The sequence below is a fragment of the Aethalodelphis obliquidens genome, unplaced genomic scaffold, assembly GCF_003676395.1.
Source record: "Aethalodelphis obliquidens isolate GAN/ISIS:26980383/991018 unplaced genomic scaffold, ASM367639v1 scaffold34, whole genome shotgun sequence".
Classification (NCBI taxonomy): domain Eukaryota; kingdom Metazoa; phylum Chordata; class Mammalia; order Artiodactyla; family Delphinidae; genus Aethalodelphis; species Aethalodelphis obliquidens.
In genome coordinates, this window is record NW_020837978.1 from 12,504,088 (window position 1) to 12,524,963 (window position 20,876).

Genomic DNA, 20,876 nt, shown 5'->3' on the forward strand with positions numbered 1-20,876 from the left:
CTCTGAGCTCTTTTCTCTGCTGCTTCTTTTCGTCCCCACTTCGGAGTGCAGGAGCCGGAGCAGATTTTGTCATGCTGGGAGGGATGTTTTCCGGCCACACTGAGTGTGCTGGAGAGGTGATCGAGAGGAATGGACAGAAGCTCAAGCTGTTCTATGGGATGAGCTCAGAGACAGCGATGAAGAAACACGCAGGAGGGGTTGCGGAGTACAGGTATGGAGGGTGGGTGGAGCGGGGGTGGGCAGTGCCGTCACCAGTGAGGTTGCGTTCCCCGGCTCCTTACAGAAATGGGGTGGAAGTGGGTCTCAAAGACTGCGAGTCTGTTTATATTAGTACCACAGGAAGGAGCTAGAACACATACATATTTCTTAATTAAGATGTTCAATTAAAGAAATAACTGTATGGCTTAATTTTTTTTTTTTTTTTTACTGAAGTACAGTTGATTTACAATGTTGTGTTAGTTTCAAGTGTACAGCAAAGTGATTCAGTTATATATACATATTCATCTTTTTTTTTCAGATTCTTTCTCCTTATAGATTATTACAAAATATTGAGTATCGTTCCCTGTGCTATACAGTAGGTCTTTGTTGGTTATGTGTTTTAAATATAGCAGTGTGTACATGTCAATCCCAAACTCCCAACCTATCCCTACCCCCAACCCTTCCTTCCTGGTAACCATAAGTTCATTCTCTTTTTTTTTAGATTTGCATGATATATGATTTGTCTTTCTCTGTCTTACTTCACTTAGTATGATAACCCCTAGGTCCATCCATGTTGCTGCAAATGGCATTATTTCATTCTTTTTAATGGCTGAGTAATATTCCATTGTATATATATACTCCACATCTTCTTTATGGAGTATATGGACATTTAGGTTGCTTCCATGTCTTGGCTATTGTAAACAGTGCTACAATGAACATTGGGGGTGCATGTATCCTTTCGAACCATGTTTTCCTCTGGATATATGCCCAGGAGTGGGATTGCTTGATCATATGGTAGCTCTATTTTTAGTTTCTTAAGGAACCTCCATACTGTACTCCATAGTGGCTGTACCAATGTACATTCCCACCAACAGTGCAGGAGGGTTCCCTTTCTTCCATATCCTCTCCAGCATTTATTGTTTGTAGACTTCTTGATGATGGCCATTCTGACTGGTGTGAGGTAATATCTCATTGTAGTTTTGATTTGCATTCTCTAATAATTAGCAATGTCGAGAATCTTTTCATGTGCCTCTTGGCCATCTGTATGTCTTCTTTGGAGAAATGTCTGTTTACGTCTTCTGCCCATTTTTTGATTGGGTTGTTTTTTTCAGTATTGAGCCACATGAGCTGTTTGTAAATTTTGAAGATTAATCCCTTGTTGGTCACATATTTTGCATATTTTCTCCCATTCTGAGGGTTGTCTTTTCATCTTGTTTCTGGTTTCCTTTGCTGTGCAAAAGCTTTTAAGTTTCATTAGGTCCCATTTGTTGATTTTTGTTTTTATTTCCATTTCTCTAGGAGGTGGGTCAGAAAGGATCTTGCTGTGATTTATGTCAGAGTGTTCTGCCTGTGTTTTCCTCTAAGAGTTTTATGGTATCCGGTCTTACATTTAGGTCTTTAATCCGTTTTATTTTTGTGTATGGTGCTAAAGAATGTTCTAATTTCATTTTTTTACATGTAGTTGTCCAGTTCCCAGCACCACTTAGTGAGGAGGCTGTCTTTTCTCGATTGTATAGTCTTGCCTCCGTTGTTGTAGATTAATTGACCATAGGCGTGTGGGTTTATTCTGGGCTTTCTGTCCTGTTCCATTGATCTATATTTCTATTTTTGTGCCCGTACTATGAAGTCAGGGAGCCTGATTCCTCCAACTTTTTCTTTCTCGAGACTGCTTTGGTTATTTTGTGTCTCCATACAAATTTTAAGATTTTTTTGTCCTAGTTCTGTGAAAAATGCCATTAGTAATTTGATAGGGATTGCACTGAATACATAAATTACCTTGAGTAGTATAGTAATTTTGACAATATTTATTTTTCCAATCCAAGAACATGGTATATCTTTCCATTTGTTTGTGTCATCTTTGATTAGAAAACATATCTTGCCTCTTTGAAAGTAGCTATAATTTTCATCCAACCAGGCTTTGCAGTGTTTGGGGCCCCAGAAAGGCAGTGCAGAGCAGAAGTACTTGGGGATTGGAAATGGAACTAGGGGTATGTGTGAGTAGGTATGTGTGAGTAGGGGACCCTCCAGACTTCCAGGCCTTGTCCTGATATCACAGCCTTGTCCTGATAGAGCTGGTGTGGAGCCTGAGATGAGTCAGGCTAGAAGTGGCAGGCAGAAGGATGGGTCTCCCACTGCATATGATACAGGGGTGGGCGAGACCACCTCACAGAGGTCAGGCCTTTTGGGAAGAGTGCTGTGTGTCACCTGCAGTGGCTCCCACAGGACTCTTCCCTGCCTCTGGGCTCAAGCAGTTGACACAGGCAGTATTTTTAGGCATTTAATTATGTTACTGTGCAGAAGGGATGCTCACGTCTGCTTATCTGCTCCACTTCCATTTTAATTGTGTGCACGTGTGTTTTAAGAACGTTGTGACAGAATATACCCACTGTCTCGCCCTGCTCCATAGTCTGTCATTGCTTCTCATCAGAGTTTGCACTGATGACAAGCTGTACATAGGACAGGAGGCCCTGCATCCTTAGAAGGATGTCCTTAGAAGGATGGAAACTCAAGACCCCTGCCATGCGCTGATAACCTCCATTTCCTACCACTTATTCCACACCCAAAAGCTTACAGTGAAGGTGTGGGAGTCAGATGGATTGTGTAAGGTTTGAGCCAACCTAGAGGTACACAGCTCAACTGCACTGAGATTTTCAGGTGGGTGGGAGGGCAGGAGGGGTGGGTTACCCCCCCCCCACTGAAGCTCTGTTCCTTGGGTACTGGTAGGCTGACTTCAATCCTCTTTTTGGGGGGGATCTCAGTATCAGTGATGTTGTGGTATGCGAACAGCACGGTGGGAAGGAGGAGAGCAGGGGACTACATTTATACCTTCATTCTGGAAACTGCAGACAGTCCAAGCAAGAGGGACACGCCCCGTCCACACCGCCTCCGAAGGCCTCTTTCTCCTGTGTGGTGACTGACGGAGGAGGCTGTACAGTGTGTTGTGGGAGAGAAGGGGAGGGGTTTACTGTCTCACATCCGACCTGGACCTCTGGCCAAGAAGCTTATTTAATGCTTTGCCAGTGACCAGTGTCACTGTTCAAGGGCCCATGCCTGTCTCCTATGTGCTGGTCCGGAAGTGGAGCTGTTGCGATTCCGTGACAGTCAGTTGCTTTGCCTGGAGGACATTTTTTGCCCTCTAGCCGATGCATCTGTTTTGGGTTCTAAGAAAAGTAGGTAGGGAAGGCCAGACCAGACTCGAGGGTGAACAGAAGCCAAGGAGCTGGGAAAAAAAAAATCCTCTCCTGTGATTTCAGCAGGGTTTAAACAAAAAAGAAAACAGAAGATTTGGGAGTATCAAGACTCAGTTCCAGAATTGGATTCAAATCTTAGCCAAGGAAGGAAAGTGCTGAAGTACCTTAATCCAGAGGCAGCCTGAGCCCTGTAGGCTGCATCTGTGTTCTCTCTCTCTAGGTCTGTCTCTGTCTGTCTCCCTCCCTCCCAGCACCTGATGTCTTCCTGAGAATGATTCTCCGTCTTTGATGTTGTATTTAATTAAGGCAGAGTTATTTATGCTTTACTAGTTCTTTCCCACTCATTACCCACTTAGTTCTCTTGCTGTCCTTGGGAGACAGATCAGAGCCCTTCATTTTACAGATGAGAAGACCTGGGCATCAACGATAAGTGACTTGTAAAAGATGCCATCACCACTTAGCAAAGAAGCAATGCTGAGGAACTGGAGGATGTCCAGTAAGCCTCGGGAAGGCCATGGAAACCGCTTTTAAAAGATGAAAGGGCCATCACTTCAGGCACACGTGCGCGTGTTGGTCTCTGCTCACAGAGTGCAGTGACGCCAGTCATCTTGGGTGTGGCCAGGGGCCGGCTTTGTGAACTTGGTGCTGTAAACCAGCCACTAACTAGGCCAGCCCTTGGTCTGCTGGATGGTTTAAGTTGCTAGATTTCACCCGAGGGTAGTCTTGCAGGTGTAGATTGCAATGCTCAAGAATTACTACCCTTTTGAAATTCTAGGTAATAACTTTTTGATCAAGAGATGCTACTTTTTCAGTTGAAGAGACCAGCTAAAGAAAGTTCCAGAGTTCAGTTAATCGTTAAAATTTCCAGACGGCCTGACCTTTAGATGCATGGATTGGAGAGCTCCTTCTTGTAATGGCCCTCCTAAAGCAAGTCTGGATTGTATCTCCATCTTGCAGTAAGGGGACGTGATGTGGAATCAGCAGTGTTAGGCTCAGCAAGGACAGATGTGCTCTAGTGTTGGTGCCACGTGCCAGCTCTTCTGAATTTCTCAGTGTCCCCCTGAAAACTCAGAAGACGCTAACCAAAGCCCTGCAGCCTCCGGTGCTGAGAAAGTCCTTAGTTCTGCTCTGGTTCCACCTTTCAGGAGCCCCGCGCCACGCCCGGGACAACAGGCATAGTGATTTGTGCAGACACAGGGTGGTGAGCTGGGGCCTGGGGGCAGGGGCACCCCACAAGGGCCCTGGGAAGACAGGCCGTGTGAGTGGAGCCACTAACCTTACTAGCGGAAGTTTCCACGTTACCTCGCGGTGCTTGACTTGTCCCTTTTCTCCATCCCTTCCCTCCTCCTCTCCGGCTTGTCCCCTGTGAAGGTGCTCTGTCTGACCCTGACTGGAGAGCTGGCAGGGGTTGGGGAGGGACGCTCTGGGCTTGTTCCGTTGTTGATCAGGGAGAGCAAGCAGGAGAGACGCTGGTGGGCAGTGGTCAGGAGGTCTGTTCCGCTGTCCCGTAGGTATTCTGGGGCTCTGGGTCAGTTGGAGGTGTGTGTACAACATGAACAGAGACTGGAAAGGCGGGGCCGGTTTTCGATGGGGACGGAGTAGTGCACACTGCTGGGGAGGACGTCGCCCTCCGGGGTGACGGTCCGGGTCTGTGACTCTTCCAGGGTTGCTGACGGGCTCTGGGCAGCCAGCAGCGAGGTCACGCATCTTGGGTAGGAGGAGTGCCTTCCTCTGAGATGCTGGCCTGACCTGCGTGGCGTGTGCAGCAAGGCCGATGCGGGCGTGGGGTTGGAGGGTGGCGTGTCGCTGCCCGAGTGCCTTGGGCTACGGCTGGGAATCCTTCTGGCCGGCTTCTTAAGGGAAAAGAACCAGATTGAAAGAAAAAACCTCCCTTTTTCTTCCAGAGCCTCTGAGGGCAAGACCGTGGAAGTGCCTTACAAAGGGGACGTCAAGGACACTATTCTGGACATACTCGGAGGACTGAGGTCTACCTGCACCTACGTAGGGGCCGCCAAACTCAAAGAGCTCAGCAGGAGGGCGACGTTCATCCGGGTGACCCAGCAGCACAACACCATGTTCAGCTAACCTCGAGATCAAGGACGAGACGACCTCCAGCCGCCGGAAGCGTCTGCACAGGCCTGCTTTCCCATCCCCCTCCTCCTGGGACGGCAGAGGTTCCGGCTGATCCCAGAAGCAAGGCACTTCCTGGGTCAGTGGTTGGAGCTTAGCTGCCCAGAACGTGTAACCTCCTTGTTAAAACTAACACTCACGCCTTTTTCTTTTCTTTCCTTTTTTTTTTTTTTAAGAAAATGATTTCACTTTAATATAATGCTATGAAGACTTGCCTGCGTGCTGGAGTCTGCATTTGCAGGACCAAGTGGTCGGGGGAGCTGGGGGGTTTTCTGCCTTCTTCCCACGCTTGGTTTTTGGCGGTCAAGGTACCTGGGGAGGGGAGGGCGGGAGGGAAAGATTGGGGGGAACCACAGCTAGAGGAACCGGCATCCCCTCCATCCAGCTTTCGGTTGCTGGAAAAGAACAAAAGCAGTTGACAGGTGAACCTGAAGAATCTGATTCCGGCAGGTGCCCCCAAGGTGCGGTGACGTGTTTCCACCACCTTCCTTGCACGTGCCTTTTGGGAGCAGGTCCTCTATTGCTGCTGCTTCTAGGAAGCTGTCCCCATCCTGGTTTTTCATTTGGTTTGTTTTCCCCCATCTCTTCCCTCTCCTCCTCCGTTCTGGCTCATCGGGTTGGCCTCTCGAAGACAGAATATTATTTTGAAGTTCCATGATATCTTTTATTGAAAGGTATCCGCTGAAAAGTTGGCAGGTAGAGAGTCCCACTGGAAAGCAACCAAAACCTTGAGCAGTGCCTTCCTAAAAGGCATTGGTTTAAAATCTGAGCTAGAACCGTTCCCTTGTCACGGTTTCCAGGAAGGACCACTGGGCACTACTGTATAAGGGTCTGTTCATTGGTGACAGTGGTACTTCCTTGGAGAAAGGACCCGTGGCCTTGGCAGGGCTCCCACAGCAGTCCACTGTGACACTTGTCTAAACCGTGAACACGGATGAATTGATGACGCCCGGCCACTTCTTTTGAAGCATTATTTGAATATTAGGACCGGGAGGTGTATGCAGCCCAGGGTGTTTTACTTTATCTCCTTTTAAACGAGGCGAAAGCAGCAGATACGGGAGTTAAATGTTCTCTGAAAAGACAAGCGACGGCCCTGGAGCAGAAAGGAGCCACACACTCCTGCTGCGTAAGAGCGAATTAATTGTCCGATGTCCATGGTGACTGACACCGTGTGAGGAATCCAACCAAACCACAGCACTCCAGGAACTTACAGGGCGGAGTTTAGTCTCAGAAGAATACCTTTAAAGGTCCAGCAACTTGAACTCTGTTGTAATGCTTTTTGCGCCTCAGTCCATTCAGAATACTTCTTATACTTGTAGAAACACGAACGGCTACACACTTGAGATGAGGGTGTAGAGGATGTGGAACATCAAGCAAGATGTGGGGCATTGCTGGAAGCACCCCACCTCTTCTGTGTGCTTGTCTGAGGTGGAAGCCCCATGCCGTTCCTGTGGAAGACGTGTTTGACACTTGAGCCCACTAGTGTGTTAGCTGCAAGAGATTCATTATTTGCAAAATAAGGGAGAGAAGTGGAGAAGTCTTCAGTCCATTAAAATGGACGAGCAGTAAGTAATAAGGAAACTTCCAGAATGGCATCGTTCTCCACGCTCCTGGTCTTGGCTTTTGGGGGTCACCTTCTCCCATCAGGCTGGAGCACACGACGGCACCCCTTTGGGCAGTCCTCTCCACGGTGATGGGCACCTGCTTGATCCATCTCGTGCAAAGATTTTGCAGACTACCTGCTCTTTGTTTCCAGGAAGGCAGGTCCCTCGCTCACCTGGTTTTTAGGGGAGCGAAAACGTGACTGACTGCAGAAGCCAAAACCTCATCAGGATCATTCTGAAGCAGAGGTTTCACTTCTAAGGGCCCCTTACCCGCTGCAAGTTCATCTCTTGCCTCTAGTAGCCGTGGGCATGGGGGAGCCTGCTGACTGCAGGGCTTCCTGCGCAGGGGTGGGTGCCAGTGACTAGATGCCGTTCACCTTAGGCGCCTCCACCTGTGGGCTCCTGCCGTGCTTCTGGTGGTTTCCAGGTCTGCCTCGTTGCAGCATGTGAAGCCAAGGCTTTTCTCTAATCAGTATGACTGCTTCAGGTAAGTCTCACAGCTACTGGACCCCAAACTTGTCAGGACCTTTAGCATCTGATAGTAAAACAAACAGCAGGGAAGGCAGCGGTTCAGCCCGCTTCGCCAGACTTGCCCACGTCTGCCCAGAACGCTCTGGAGGATGAGGACCTGGGCAGCCTTGTCTGGGTTACAAGGCTCAGCTCATCACTGCTAGTTTACACACCAACGTTCTCTCTCTCACACACTAGCATTCATAATGCGTTGGAACCTCAACTCTTAAGTCCTAAAGGAGAGTCCTGGTGAGATGTCCCCATCCGTGAAGCAAGAAGGCAGTAACAGGAAAGGAGTTACCCGTCCCTGCCTGGGCTAAGCGACAACTCTGGATTTAATGCTGAGAGCTCTCTTCCAGCTCTGCAAACCCTTAGGGCTGGAAGGATTTGATAGCCACGTGTGCAGATGCGGGCAGAGGGCTTCACCTGCTTGGGCCCTGGAGGAACTAGTTTCTGGGGCAACTGCTGAGCCTCATCTATCTGAGACTGGGCACCATGCAAACCTCTGAGTTTCTAACAGGGATGAACTACAGGAAACACGAATGAACTTTCCACCTTCAGACAACTAACCAGTGTACAGCAAAACTGTACAGAAATGGATGGATAATGCTCTGTGAGCCAACAAAGATGCCAAATACTGTTGAAAAACAAAAGTTACCTCATCTCTTACAAACAGCAACGCTCAGATAGGAGGAGTAAACATGAACGGAACCAGCCAAGACATCAGATGTTGAAATGATGCCTTTTATCATTTATCATCTGAGGTCTGATTGACATCAGATGCCTTTTATCTCAGAATCTCCTCTCAAGCAAGACCAACAACCCTCTCCCCACCCCCAAAATTAGTAGGAAAGGCAATGCCTCACGTCACCCTCTCCACCGCACACCTACCCAGTGATGACAGCAGCTTAAGTAAGAGGGAGGAATTACGACCATATCCTCAGCCTCGTCTTCCTCCGAGGACCTAACACAAGGCAAAGACACATTTGCAATTGGCACTGTTATTTTATTAGTACGAGTATACTGAAACAATAAACTTGTACTGGTATACAGACAATTTATTTAAAACAATTTTGTTCAAATTTTGAATCAAACATTGTTTTATTATAATAATGAAATAATTTCTACCTAGAAAACCTGCAAGCACCGTCAAAGAAAGGGACCATAAAATTCAATAAACAGACTCGAGTGTATCCTACAAACAGACACACCACGATTAGAAAATAGAATATGAACTCTTCCATTGTTTTTAATATTCGTTTTAAAAAAGCTAGTGCAAGTACAATATTTTACACTGGAATTACAGAGAGTATGCACGCATATGGAAAAAAGTTCTCCTGTCATGATAGAAGCTCTTAACTATGTATGCACTTAAAATTTTCTTTTCAATAAGGTGCAAAACATCATTCCTTCCCTAGTTCTCCTCTGTACTGGCCATGTCAGTCTGATAGTGCCCTCAGAGGTCTAGTGTCTCTTTTTCCCTTGGCCGGTGGGAGGCGTATGATGGGGAGGTTGGTGGGTCGTGAGCTGATACTAAAAAATGCAACAGTGTGACTCTCAGAGATGGCTCTGGGACCAGGACCCCACTGGCTAGAAATTAGGACTCTCATCTTAACCGAAGGCCACCACGAATACTGGCTGGGCTCAACTGGAGCCTTTCAGCTGACACTGATTTGGGTTTACAGGGAGCAGTGAAGGCTGAGGAGGAAGAAGCCTCCCCGAAAGGCCAAAAGGGCAGTTATTCACAGAACTGAATGCACAGGTATCAAGTTTAATGTTCACTGACTAAAGAATTCACCCCACTCCTGGACCGGATGATTTACGAGTAGGTGGTTCACGTAAGAAGCAGAGGAAACCTACACACCCAGCTTGGTAACCGCTCAGCTTTGCTATTCCAGAGGACAGAATGTTACCTCGGCAAGGATGACTGTAAACAGCGCTTCCAAAGGGGGCCTTCAGACTGGCCATGGAAAAGGAGACTGGCTCATCGGCCATCCCAACAGCAAACGAACAAACTAAAGGGAAAGAAAACTTGGGTGAAATCTCCAATTATCTGCAGTGGAAGACTGGAGTCCTTTCAGCTAAGAAAAGTGACGGGAATTCTTAAGAGACTGTTACTGTATAGATACTACCTATTGGCCAAAAAGCACTTAATTTTAATACAGCTGAACCATCTGTATGCGAGTCATGAGGATATGAAAAACTGAAGCTGCTGTCCCCTCCCGCCATCGTACAGGTAAACGTCAGCTACCAGAAACGTCGCATGTAACGGTAAGGGAAGGGCTGAGATTCTGAATTTAAGAATTAAGAGGGAGATTTGCTCAGTATCCCCCCAGCTGTCCAGTTTCTGCTGGCTAACTTGATTTCTGGACAGAATATGACTTCTGAGAAGTTGCTCCACATTTATTTTGGCCTCTTAATAGTAAAGAAGAAATCAAAACCAAAGTAAAACAAGGCATTTCAACTGAAATCCTTGTTTTACCCCCCCCCCCCCATTGAACTGAGGTGTCGGGGGGAAAGAAGGCTGAACGTTTTTGTGTGTGTGTCCTCGTGGTGAGTCCTGTTTTCTTGGTAGCTAGGATCCCTTGTTACAAACACTTCTTGTTCAGAATTATATTCTTTGGGTTTACTGGAACAGGAAGTGCTGAAAATGTCAATCATCATCTCTGAAGAAAAAGGAGTTGCAATGGCTTAAGAGTTTAAGAAAGGGAGCTCAGAGAAGTACTTTCGGCATAGGAATGAACAGTATTCTCAAATTGCAGAATACAGAGTTACTCTCCCTCAGAAGAGGGTTCTATGTAACAGAAACATAGAGGAAGCATAGGTATAGTTGAAGAGCCTTTTACGTAGTAATTCTTCCAGGCCATAACCATACAAATCTGATCATTTAGACATGACACATTTCTATATACAAAAAAAACATGTAACTTTCAACCTTTATGTTTTTTTTTTTACAAACAAGTATGAAACTCATTGTTTCAACAGATCCATATCTTTCAAACACTGAATGAATCATTTCGACATTCATTTTTCTTTTGTGCAATTTTTAAAAACATTACCTGTACTCCTCAAAGTGAGTGCTTCAAAGTTTTTTTTCTTCAGCTTCTCAAATTAGGTGTACATTAAAAAAAAAAAAATCCCACAAGGTATAGTGCTACAAGAAAAGATCCTATCAGTAAGGTAACATATTTGAAGCGAGGTCATCTATGTAAAAGAAATCTCAGCTCCGGAGTAGAGGTGTGCAAACAGTTTGGAGTTTCCCTATCAACAGAAACACAACACTGTCCATGAAAAAAAAGAGGAAACCAACCCAACACAATGGCATATGCATGTGCTTTATAAAAAAGTATATTCTCTGTATAGTTATTACTGGATGTGTTCTTAAAATTCTCTATTTCAGAAATTCTGGGTCGAAAACAAGGTGGAAGCAAAGACCTCCACTTCACTTTAAAAACCAAAAAAGCATAATTCCCTTTGCTTTCACATCACCCCGAAGAAGCTGGATTGGGCCACAGAGACCGCTGGCCCTTTTTACACCTGGGATCATCTCGGGTGACTAGGAGATAGGAAGTGCAAAGGGTTTTAGGAGAAAACAGACCATGGTTTGTTGAGCTGCCTGCAGTTCATGAAACAGTGGCCATGACAACCAGCACAGCTCAAAAAGCCTGGCCTTCAGTCCACAGAGCTCTGCTGCTTCACCCAGATCTGAAATAGCATGGCATTAGTGTCTTCAAAAGCATTTGAGATTCTTTTTCTCTCTCTATGAAATAGGTTTCCTTAGTAGTCACAGATGTTAAAGGGTATTATCAATTGTTTCCTTAAAAAAAAAAAACAAAAATTCCAAAGCTACACAACAAAAATAAATTTTGGCAACGTATTTCAGTAAAGATCAAACTATGTGCAAAGAGTGGATTTTATGATTACTAGGAGCTACTGTTCATCTCGAACATGCAGCATTATATTGCAATCTATGCAGTATCTAAGGAGAAATCCACAAGATGCAGGAAATCCAAACATTCCTTGAAGTTGTACATCCCTACTCCAGAAGAGTCAAAGTGCTGCTTCTGGACACATCAGTGTACCACACACACGCCAGCCCCGTCCCTGAGTTAGAGGTGTGAAAGTTTCCGCAGAGTTCCTTAGAGGGGAGAAGGAGGGGTGCTGCCACTTCCCGGTGGGGGACAAAACCCAACACACTCACCTAACAGAAAACACAAAGGGTCATGATTCAGAGTGAGAAATGGGATTGACGACAGCAATGAAAAAAACAAATCATCCCAAAACAAACTGGGTGAGTTGGAAAAGACAAAAAAATTGACCAACGTAGAAAATTATCCTGAACGTCCAAATGAAAAAGCAATTTTGGATTTCCACTTTAAAAGATTTGAGGTAAGTGGTATCCATCTCTGTATCCCCACCTCACCCCCGATGTGGCCCAGACAAACTGAAATAATTCTTACGTTAAAACATTCTAAGGAAGGAACAGTCATTTTATGTATTTAGAAATCCCTATAAAGAGAGGTTCATGTTTGTTGGTTAATTGTTTTTTTTTTCTTTTCGCCCTGACTAATTTCTTGGTGATTGTGTTCCACTGTAAACGCAAAAGGCCTGCTGTTATTAGTTTCAAAATGGAAAACAGGAAAGAAAGAAGAACGAAAGACGGGTTCAGTAAATATTGCAAAGTGGACACAGTACAGAGGCACATGGCTGATCCTCGTGAGCTGCGCGGCACGGAAGGGTTTCTATGCCTGTCATTGTTAGGTCGGCTACGCAGGCGCAGTGACAAAGGCTGCTCTGGGAGCCTTGGGGCTCGCCAGTGTCTGCAAACAAGAGGAGGCCCCTGTCCTCTGGATGTTCTATTTGAAGAGAGAGCTGCCACAAAGGAGTGGTGACCACTGTTCACAGGTGGCCCCTTCCGTAGCCACCGGCCGGACGCTTGGAAGGCGCGCACACGGCGGGCCACGCTTCCTGCCCGCGCCCAGAGGCTCGGCTCGAAGTCTCAAGGACACAGACCTGCCCACTCGCGGAAAAGATCGTGGAACATGGGTTGATCCTGGCACTATTGCTCCAGAGTGCGCCTCAGAAAGGACTCTGTCTCCCTCCCGTCTGCACTGCACATTCGCTACTCCTCGTGGTGACGGGGGAAGTGCCCTTCTCCCCTTCCACCTCCTTTTTGCTCTTTCTGCAACAAGGCGGCAGACAGGGCTCCTGAAAGAAAGCTCCCTGCCCCAGGATTCGGCATCCGCAGCGGAGCGTTTAAACGCGCAGCAGGAGGCCCTCCCCTTCCTGGCTCCTTCCTTCCAGCCCTTCTCTGGCCAGAACAGGAAAGAGGGACCGAGTAAGGAAAAAGCCAAAAGGGTCTGAGCTTCCTCTAGAGCACACTGATCAGACTCTATTGGCACGGAAAGTATTGCACGTGCTAAAGAAGAAAGTGAAATGGGACAATGTTTAGAAAGAACCAATTATTTGATAATTCCTATACCTGAAATAGAAGCACAAAAACGATGATGATGTTCCTATTGCTCCAAACCATGTTATGTTTTCCCATTTTAGTGTTGGAGGTGTGGATCCAGTTAGTTCGATACTCGAGAGACGCCAGAAGGTGGTGGGTGTTTCTCTGAGTCCACATGAGTTGCTGTAATTAGTGGTACTGATGAGGACAAAGTCTATAATGGCAGCCCCATATTCCTCTTACCATCAAAACAAAAAGAAAAACAAAGCCTAATAATTGCAAGTGCCCTGAGCAGAATATATGGAAGATTAAGCAAGTTCTCTGAACAGAGACATTTAAAAAAATACAGCACTAAATAAGCAATATGACTGCAAGAATGGACTCACCCAGCTCTCCGCTAGCATGCTGAGAGGGTAATGAAAATCAAAGAAAGTCAAGGACTGGATCTAGCTATTCTAAACCTATTCCAATGTTTTTGGTACACCCCAGAAAATGGTTTGTAAAAATCATGAGTTCTGCTGAGAGCTAAATGTGAATACTAGATAGCCAAAATGTGGGTTGACATTAGAATTTTTTTTTAATTGGTGAAAAATGGAAAAAGTACTATTCTCAATGGTAAAAGAAAAATCAGGTATTTGTTCAGGTAAGTTGCAGCCATTCCAAGTAAGGATATTTAAAAATTTCTCCCTCCTTATAAAACATTTTTTTTTAAAGCACTTTAAAATGCACACTCAAAACCCACAAACAATATTTCAGATCTCTGGGAATAAAAGGTTTCAACTGTGAAATACCCTTTTCTGGGTTTGTACCAAACATTAAATCTTGAATTGATTTCAGATGGAAAAATAAAAGTCATTCTGAAAATAACATCAGTAACAACAACAAAGTAATCGTTTTCTTTTTTAAAAAAAAAAAAAACTTGCTCACATACATAAACGTCTTTATGGAAAACTCTCTCAATGAATCTGAAGAAAATTCTCAGAGTTGTCCTGCTAAGACCTGGTTTTATGTGACAGAGGCGGTAAGAAGACCAAAATGAATTCTGAAAGTAACATAACCTTATAAAATGGCCTAGAGTTTAGGCAGGTTAGAAAGTAATTTTGCTACATTTATTTATGCTCGTTCAGTCCCCCAAACCTTTCCCACAATGTTATTGGATAAAAACTGCAGGAATATCACACAAATTATAAACTCAAGATGTGCAAATCGCAAGGTTCTTTAAAAGTTCGTCTTAAAAAGAAAAACACTGGACAAAAGTGAGTATTCTTTTTTCCATCCCTTTCCTCTCAGTTCCTCTGCCAGTTCTGCATATGCTTTTAATTCCTTCTCAAACATCAAAGTGAAGAGTGCCTCCTGTCAGGCTGTACTTGGTGGTCATTCATTGTCACATACTAGTTCAAAATTCACATTCATCCCATTAAACCACATTGAAACTTTCAACATCTTGCTCCGTGAGAAACTCTGCAGAGCTGAAATGTAGTTACAGTGTTGAAAAAAAAAGAAAGCAACTTAGTTTTTCTTCCCAAAGAGTTTAAAGTGAGATACAGTACTTGTTGAATGAGAGACCAAGATGCTTGGTAATAAAGTGTGAACAGTATTTTAAGTGCTTAGAGATAGTAATATATATGCTCATCTTCAAAATCTAATTCCTCACGTCACACTGGAATCTGAAAAAAGTGGCACCCGAGTTGTCCATAGTCATGAACTATAAACAGTACTAGAGTTAAAAGACAGAAGATTTGCAAACCCAATGCGAAGAGCTTCCGCGGCTCTCTTGTGTCTATCTCTTGGGAGTGAAGTCAATGCGATTAACCTGATTGGTTTTCCTAACACTGCACAGAGACCAGGGTGGGTTTCACTCTCCGCCACCCCTGCTGCCCACCCCCCGGGTGCGGAGCGATGGCAGCGGGGGCTGCCCTGCCCACCACGATGCCCTGGAGACATCACTGCACTAGTAAAGCAGAAACGAAATCCCATATTTAAAAAAATATCAGTGCAGTCAGGCCCCATGGGGGGAATATATATCTCTATGATTAAAAGTCGCTTTTATTGTAAAATATGTTGGAGGAAAAAAAATGTTCTTTTACACGGTTAGTTTTCCATCTGCTGTCTGACGGCCTCTCTGGGATGCCCTGAACCTGGGGTCCTGATGCTGATTTTGCACGTGAGAACCTCATGAGGACATTCCCCTGGACCTCCAATCCCGTGCTGAGAGCAAGAGAGAGCGAGGCAGAGAGAAAGAGACCCTCACCTGCCGTGGCACCCGGGCACCCTCACTTGCACGCACGCACGCACCCCCTGCAGCCCGTTGTCCTGAAACCGGGAGAAGTCGGCACCCCATGGGTGCATCTGCACTGCTAGAAAAGGCAGGCACCGTGGGGCCACGTTCATTTCCACCAGGACGCCCGCCCAGAGCCCGGGCTGGACCTACCCCAGCCCCTGCCTGCCCACCCCACTGAGAGACACGCGTGGAAAAAGCATATGCACCATCTCCTGCCCAACCCCTGCTGTAACTCTAAGGACAAGGTTATAACAGAACCCTAAAGTAAGAGGATAACATGTAAATACTGTGTTATTTAGCCTACAGTACAGTAATCTGGATACAAATGATAAAGGAGGGCCAGATTTCCTTTCCCCACACGGCCTCTACTTGCCTACATTAGAGCGGCCTTCAATGCAAATCTTAACCTCCTGAGAAATGAGAGAAGGCTTAGGAAGAGTCAAAGGTGGCTCGTCTTCCGACTTCTCCAGTTTGCGGCTCTCCGGCGCCGACCACCTCCTCTTCCTCGTGGCCGCGGGCTTGCTGGGTTCTATTTTGGTGAGCAAGGGCACGGCAGGCAATCCAATTTTTTCTGGAAACTTCAGTTCGCCATTCTCAGAGAGCATCTGGGCACTTCCCTGATTGATCCCGTTTTCCTGCTCGGCGTACCTGTGTCTACTGCCCGCGAGGCCGTCGGTCTTTGAGTGCTTCAGCAGGACACTGGCGGGATCCACGGCCTGGCCCTTTTTAACAGAGCCATTCTTCAGGTTCTTGAGGGTGAGCGAGATACAGACATCCCCAACGGAGAGTTTAGAACACGGCAAATCAAAGAGCTGGCTGGTTCTCTCCGGGCAACAGGATGACCAGCCCTGTCCAAACACAAAAAAAGGATACTCTACCAAAACTTCCACGCTGACCTGTGGGAACAGTGAGAGACAGGGAGAGGGAAGGGAAGGAAGAAATGAAGACATTTTATTCTTGTTTTATTGTATACATTACACGTACACAGACATACATACGCATAGGTGAATGGAAAAAAATAAGACTCAGTTCCCCAAACGTCCTCCACCAACACATGCAAATGAGGTTCTTAACTTTCTGCTGTACCTGTACTTACCATATATAGATGTTGGGTAGAAGCCAGTAGAAGTCCATTCAGTATTCAAAATATCGTTTTACTGTGTATCCTCTCTACAGCTGGTCTCCATTAAAACAAGTCAGTGGAGCCGCAAGGATGACAGAACACCTGCTTAGAGTTCGGCACTGGGCTAGGCGCTGCACGTGACTCAAGCCCAAGGTATATTCTTGTGTCTTATTAGCTCACTGGACAGATGCTATTCTCGTGTATAACAGGGCTGAATACAGATCAGAGTTAGATTGTATTTAAGCCCCATAAGGCAGGCACTTATGTGCTCAGCACTGTGTCCCTGGCCCCTAAAAGAGTACCTGGCACATGGTTGAAACTTAATATTTACTGGATAAATGAATGCGTACTCTCGGAATTTAGGGGGAGCAGAATCAGGGAGGGCTGGAGAAAGCAGGGAGGGCTTTCCCAACTCCCCAAGGATGGGCAGGATTTGGAGGGGTTTGAGGGTGAAATGAATACAGACAGCTCAAGGGCTTGGCCCATCCACATGGGCAAGCCCCAGGTACTCAAATCAGTCTCTCTTTTGTTTGAAAAACAAATACCAAAAGCAGGGGAAGCCCAGTATCCTTCCAATACCCGCCGTTTTCTCTAGGCTACTATGTGCCATTCACTGTGATGAATTTCAATAAATTGAAAACAATAGTCTTGGTCACAAAGGAGTTCACAATCCAATGGGCAAAAGAGGCACATGAACGATAACTGCCGATCAATGTGGCGAGTGTGGTCACAGAGTGGGGCTCTAATGCTCTGCACGGGATTAAGCTGTTGGAGGGCAGAGGAAAGGCATGGAAGAGGTGAGTAAGGAAGTCTTTTGGGATGAGGATACACTGTGCTGAGTTTTAAAAAAACAATGGGACTGGAGGAGAGAGGAATGATTGCAAGGAGAAGACATTCCTGGAAGTAGGGTTATGTGAACAAAGGCAAGGAGGTGGTCTGTGTAGGGATTTGCAAACTTCCAGTGCAAGTATTACTACCGCCATTAAATCAAGTTGAAATGCCCTTGAGGTTTGAACAGTTTAATTTTCATAGAAATTTAATTTCTTCAACTTTATGCTATATAAAAAAGAAAAAGAGAAGAATGAAGTAGTTTTAAACAGTCAGTTTTCAATGGCTTTTGTAGATGCAGTAGACCAGTTAATTTGGACCAACCTTCCTGATGAGGACCACGAAATACTCTAAACAAAAAAAACTCTGGACAAAATGTAAAAGAAATGTTTTTCTTATGGCAGTAGACACAAAATATGCCAGTAAAAGAGTCATTGGGTCAGGATCAGGAAAGGGTGTTGGCCAGACATTTGAACCTGGTGTTTGATGCTATTTCCCCCTAAGGATATCTGTACATTCCAAAGTAGGGCAGTTAAAGTGAGCTTTGGGTAATCTCAAGAGCATGGGAGGTGGGTTTCAGCCGGCAGGGAATGGAATTCAGGGTAAGCCACAGGAGGGTACTCCCTCAAAGCACTGAATTCTAGAAATAAGGTGAAGCAGAAGCAGACAGTTCCTCTCAATGTCTGAAGCTCAGATTTTAATCATCTCATTCATCCCTAAAATTAAATTAAGGTCTTGAATTATTTCCACAATTTTTCAAATAAAAGACGTTCAATTAAAAAAGGGGGAGGAGGTCCATGAGCAGAAGAGATGAATAAAAACCAGCAGAAACAACAGATAATATAAACAGACCCACAGGGGCTTCTAATATAGAGTCACCAGATGTAGACTTTAAAATGACTATGTTTACAATATTTAAGGAGATCAAAGACAAAGTTGAGGATTCTGATAGAGAACTAGAATCTATTTTTTTAAAAGATCCATGGAAATTCTAGAATAAAAAAAAATACAGCCACTAAAATCAAGAATGCAATGGATTTTACCACAGAATAAACATGGTTTAAGAGAGAATTAGTGAACTGGATTTTTTAATTATGGAGATTTAGAAGAAACTATACAGAATAAAACACAAAGACAAAAGGATGGCTAATACAGAAGAAAGGGTATGAGACATAGAAAACTCATTGAGAAGACCTAGCAGACACATAATTTGAATCCTACAAGGAGGAGAGAGAGAAGATAATGGCTAAGAATTTTCTGATACTGATAAGAGACAATAAACCACAGATTCAAGAAGGTCGAAACCCCAAGCAGGAAAAATAAAAGGAAATTCTCACCTCAGCAGGTCATAGTTTAACTGCTGTAAATCAAAGTCAGGAATAGAAAATCTTAAAAGCCCCCAGAACAAAATATACATTACCTCCAAATAAGCAAGAGTTAAATTTATAGTTGACTTCTCAATAAAAATAATAGAAGCTAGACGACAATGGAATATCTTTAAAGTATTGAAGAACTGCCAACCAAGACTTCTACACTGAGCAAAAAGATCCTTCAAGAATGAAGGCAAAATAAAGACATTTTTTCAGATAAATAATAACTGAGAGAATTCACCATCAACAGATCTGCATTAAAGAAAATACTAAAGAGTTCTTCAGGTAGAGGAAAAATGAATCTAGCTGGAAGTTTGCAGATGCAGGGAGGAATAAAGAACAATGAAAATGGTAGATGTGTGAGCAAATTAAAATAATATGGTTGTCCCTCAGTATCCACAGGAGATTTGTTCTAGGACTCCCCAAGTATACCATAATCCAAGGATGCTCAAGTCCATTATATGAAATGGCACAGTATTTGCGTATAACCTACGCACATCCTCTGTATACATTAAATCATCTACATTACTTAAAATACAATGTAAATGCTATGTGAATAGTTGCCTGGGAACTATTCAAGTTTGAGGAAATTCAAGTTTTGCTTTTTGGAACTTTCTAGAATTTTTTGCCCATAAATATTTTCAACCTGTGGTTGGCTGAATCCGCAGATGCGGAATCCACAGATATGCAGAGCTGACTGTATTGACTAAATACAAGAATACTGAAAATGTTCTGTTGAATTTCATACACAGGCACACATACAGAAACATAAATAATTAAAATATCCCACTTTAAATGTAGTGAATTTCCATGTAATTTACATGGATTGTGGCTTTTCCACTTAACCGTTTTATCTTTTTTTGATAACTATGATTAATCCAGTTTTAGATACACTTTTTGAATAGTATACTTTATTTGCTCCATAGAAGACCTAAGTGTTTTTAGAAAAAACAACTAGAATGAATTTATATGGAAGCCTATTACTATAGTGCGTATGTGAGCATGAGTCCATATAAATGTGCATGTTATCAGGGGGAAGTTTCATTGTTCTGGGTTATCTTAATAACGTAAAGAGAACGAAAAATTTTTGAGTTTCTACTATGTCAAACATTCAGGTACCCACTTTACAAAAAGCATTTTGTTTGATACAATATACTAAGTGAGAAAAATACCGTTGTTCTAATTTTACAAATAAGGAACTATAGTTTCAGAGAGATTACATCACTTGCCTAACGTCATGACTATATACTGATGGAGTTGGAATTTAATCCCTGTCTCTTTGGCCCCCAGACCCATTTTCTTTTTCCTATGTTCCTGATCTCTGCCCCTGTGAACAAAGGTATTGTAATACCATCAGAAGACACGACCTTAACATTTCCACTGCTCCAAAAGTGGGGAATGTTACTTGAAATAAATAGGATCCAATGACCGGAGGTCATGGATTTTTTTCCTGATACAAAAAGTTGTGAAATAGCATCAGCCTCATTACATCTACTATGCAAGTCAAGTCTCTCTATATAAGTGTCATGAGGCTGATACAGAACTACGTTCACATCACACATATATATTTGCATGTACATACGTACAAATATACTTACAAGTAATAGTATCAGATGGGGATGCCAACTGAGTTCCAAGTGGGAGGACCAACCTGGAGCTGGCTCCATAAATCCTGTCCCAAACCTCTTAAAGCCATTAACATCATACACTGAGCAGAGGGAACAAATCCTATTTCAAGTGGCGACTGTTTGTCTGCATTTCCTAGATGATCCCCTGCTCTTGGGCAGAGTCTCACTGACAGCCCAACACCCACTAACGAACAAGTTCTCGCTGTGTGAGCCATATTATACACATTCCTCAGAGCAGCCAATATTCATGTTCTGAAAATAACTTCTACTGTATACAAATCTATTCGAAGACTTTCACATGTTGCCAAGTATCTGCAGACTCACTAAGAAGAAATGGCTTCAAAGCCTTTGTGACAAGTAACCTTACTGATGATTCTGTAAGCTGTGATATAGATGCACATCCTCCCCACTACATACACCACATTTTGGGGCATTTTGAAAGCCCTTCATTATTCCCCAAACTATGAAGGCAGGTCTTAGAATTAAATGCTGTGAGATGGTCGATAGCTTTAACAGCCTACTTAAAACTTCATGAAAGAAAAGTGATGAGAGAGAATACGT

At 44.3% G+C, this 20,876-nt stretch overlaps 3 protein-coding genes across 19 annotated transcripts in view; 2 read left to right on the top strand and 1 right to left on the bottom strand.

The window, feature by feature from the left end:
* Nucleotides 1–5,729, top strand: part of MYLIP (myosin regulatory light chain interacting protein) — a 168,900-nt gene extending 163,171 nt beyond the window's left edge. The window contains exons 21-22 of the mRNA XM_027128438.1: nucleotides 52–211; nucleotides 5,294–5,729. The gene's annotated coding sequence lies outside the window, so the exon portion shown is untranslated. The remainder of the gene's footprint in view (nucleotides 1–51; nucleotides 212–5,293) is intronic.
* The window catches only part of GMPR (guanosine monophosphate reductase), a 41,998-nt gene extending 36,265 nt beyond the window's left edge, over nucleotides 1–5,733 (top strand). Inside the window, exons 9-10 of one of the 2 annotated variants that reach the window (XM_027128439.1) lie at nucleotides 52–211; nucleotides 5,294–5,729. In XM_027128439.1, the coding sequence (XP_026984240.1) occupies nucleotides 52–211; nucleotides 5,294–5,474 (341 nt within the window). In that variant the 3' untranslated portion in view covers nucleotides 5,475–5,729. Of the gene's footprint in view, nucleotides 1–51; nucleotides 212–5,293 lie in introns of both variants that reach the window. The other variant, XM_027128441.1, reaches the window with a different exon arrangement.
* Nucleotides 5,734–8,618: 2,885 nt separating this feature from the next.
* The window catches only part of ATXN1 (ataxin 1), a 399,625-nt gene continuing 387,367 nt past the window's right edge, over nucleotides 8,619–20,876 (bottom strand). For 15 of the 16 annotated variants that reach the window (XM_027128420.1, XM_027128428.1, XM_027128426.1 and 12 more), the window contains 2 exons: nucleotides 15,740–16,262; nucleotides 8,619–9,648 (listed from right to left, as the gene is read on the bottom strand). In XM_027128420.1, coding sequence (XP_026984221.1) covers nucleotides 9,428–9,648; nucleotides 15,740–16,262 — 744 coding nt within the window. In that variant the 3' untranslated portion in view covers nucleotides 8,619–9,427. Of the gene's footprint in view, nucleotides 9,649–10,458; nucleotides 16,263–20,876 lie in introns of those variants that run through there. The other variant, XM_027128435.1, reaches the window with a different exon arrangement.